This window comes from Ceratina calcarata, unplaced genomic scaffold, assembly GCF_001652005.2.
Source record: "Ceratina calcarata isolate Rehan_Ccalc_2016 unplaced genomic scaffold, ASM165200v1 scaffold710, whole genome shotgun sequence".
NCBI classification, from domain to species: Eukaryota; Metazoa; Arthropoda; class Insecta; order Hymenoptera; family Apidae; genus Ceratina; species Ceratina calcarata.
Window position 1 is genome coordinate 1 of NW_017178371.1, and position 2,286 is coordinate 2,286.

At 41.5% G+C, this 2,286-nt stretch overlaps 1 protein-coding gene across 1 annotated transcript in view; it reads left to right on the plus strand.

Annotated features, from left to right (window-relative positions):
* The first annotated feature begins 501 nt into the window (after positions 1-501).
* The window catches only part of LOC108630248 (uncharacterized), a 12,642-nt gene continuing 10,857 nt past the window's right edge, over positions 502-2,286 (plus strand). Inside the window, exons 1-5 of the mRNA XM_018033426.2 lie at positions 502-906; positions 987-1,177; positions 1,253-1,423; positions 1,499-1,638; positions 1,720-1,916. Coding sequence (XP_017888915.1) covers positions 685-906; positions 987-1,177; positions 1,253-1,423; positions 1,499-1,638; positions 1,720-1,916 — 921 coding nt within the window. The 5' untranslated portion in view covers positions 502-684. The remainder of the gene's footprint in view (positions 907-986; positions 1,178-1,252; positions 1,424-1,498; positions 1,639-1,719; positions 1,917-2,286) is intronic.

Here is a 2,286-nt window from a genome sequence, read left to right on the forward strand (position 1 = left end):
AGTCAGTACTAATCCGTGTTAACACTTTGCCTATTTGAGTGAACCCACCCTGGTGTCCGGTAGGCCCCTCAGCCAGGGGTCTCGGAGTTTATCCCTCGGCCGGAAAGAGGGGACGACGCGACCATGGTGGGGACCAATAGTTGGTGGGGGTATGCAGTGATTTTCACGGTAGCGCTGCGCAGAGCTTCGCGAACGCGCACGAGGGGAATAGTAGTGGGGATCGAAATACGGGCGAAAAACAGGGGAAGCAAGCCTGATACACGTATATGGAAAAATTACGCGTGGAGTGGTACGCCGTTCAAACTACACACGCGGCTAGGTTCAAAGCTTAAAGCTAAGATATAACAGCATTCTAGACTAGGTCTACGCTATGGGCGGAAAAATCCGCAAACTTTCATCAAGACTTTTAGTTTCACTTTTTTTCACCGTTCGCGCTGCGATCGAAATTCCGCAAATCTTACATCACTGTGTATACCATACCACAACCTTCTTTAACGCGATGCCAAAACACGGGACGAGCACGCGAGACGCCATATTAAGCGAATGTTGATTGAATGCGGTTTAGGTGTTTACGCGGTCCTGAAGAAAACCCGTGGAAAAGACGCAACGATTGTCGAGTAATCCGTAACGAGTGTCGACGAACGATCGAGCTCCGTGCGATAGCTGTGACCACGCGGCGATAGAATGAGCGGCAGCGACGGCGGAGACGGTCAATGCAACAGGAGGAGAGAAAGCAACGTTTTAGCGATGGGTGACATCCTCGCGAAGAAGCACGCAGATGATGCACGTCGCGACGGATGCATCAGAACGGGCGACGATGTCGTGCGGCGGAACACTGAACGGGCCGTCGCTTACATGGAAGACTCTGTCAGGTCGCCCATCGTCGCGGATTCGGTTCCTGTCGCGGTACGTTTTCTCATTAATGAACAGCGTTTCGCGTTCACCGATATCCATTAATAATCGTGTCGAATACATTGTATTTGCAGAACGTGAGACTTGACGAAAGCGTGGTTGATGAGTTCATCAAAGGTGCGCGGGCACCAGAAAGTATGGGACTCAATGCAACTCATATGGGGATAGGAATGAATATCGAAAATATCGATAATACAGTGACGACGAACAATAATCCCTGCAGAGGAAAGGAGATGTGTTCTTGTGACGAGTGTAAGGCAAATAGGTAATTGCTAAGACTGGTAAAGAAATTCAGTAGATGAAGTTGCAGAGTTTTTGACAGAATTCACTTTCGGTGTAGGGATCTCTTTAGAGAAGAAGTGCAGAAAGCCACTAAGTTCCAGAATTTGTGGACAGAATTGCGGCAGCATATAAGGGGTTCCTTTAACGTAGCGTTGGAAGCTAGACATTCAGGAGCACAGCTCGAACAGAATCCCTTCTCAGAGGACGATATGCATAAAATTGTTTTACAGTAAGTGTAAAGAGAGGTTCCATCGTGATTGATTTACGTCGGTTGATTGATTTTTCTACAGCGTTTCCTTTCCAGATTGTGTAAAAGGGATCCTCATCAGTTGTTTATGAAGCTAGTGAGTCTGGCTCAAGAGTTTGTAGTAGAAGTAAAAGTTCGGTTGTTAGCTCTTCTACATGATAATAATGTAAATAATTTAGCAGAAACTTTTCTTACAGGTCAATATAAATGTTATACTATAAATCAATCCAACCTGGATTCTATCAGTGAATATTGGTGTCACTTATTTCTTTTTATAGGTCTTTTAGACGATTATGATGCATTGATATCTACAGCTTTAAAAATTTCTGAATTTGTAAAATTGTTAAAAGATCATTTAGGCAAGTTTAAGTGTAAATTTCCTTTATCGTGGGGTTCTTTTATTAAAAAGCTTTATCAAATCTATATATACGATGATCCATTGATACAAAATAATTTACCACCGTTTATTAGTCAGGTAAATAATTTTCCACCTTATTATAATACAGTGGCTGCAGAAAGCATTGACATACTTTCTAAAATGGAATAACTTTTTTAATATTGAACTGAATATCATAATTTTTTGTAGGAGCCTAGAAGGCTTACTACGTAATATGGAAAAATGTTTGTCCAAAATTTTAATTGTGAAGAGAAAAGTTGACGTCACGTTTCACGTTTAACTTTCTAACAAAAATTTGCAACATCCCGTTTGTAGATCTTTGTAAGTTATAGTTTCATAAAAATCAGTTAATGTCGTTATGAGGTACAAATGATTAAAAATGAAGAAAATCACAGGTTTTAATGATTTTCGGCCTACAACTAAGATAAAATAAGTAATTGTTACATAT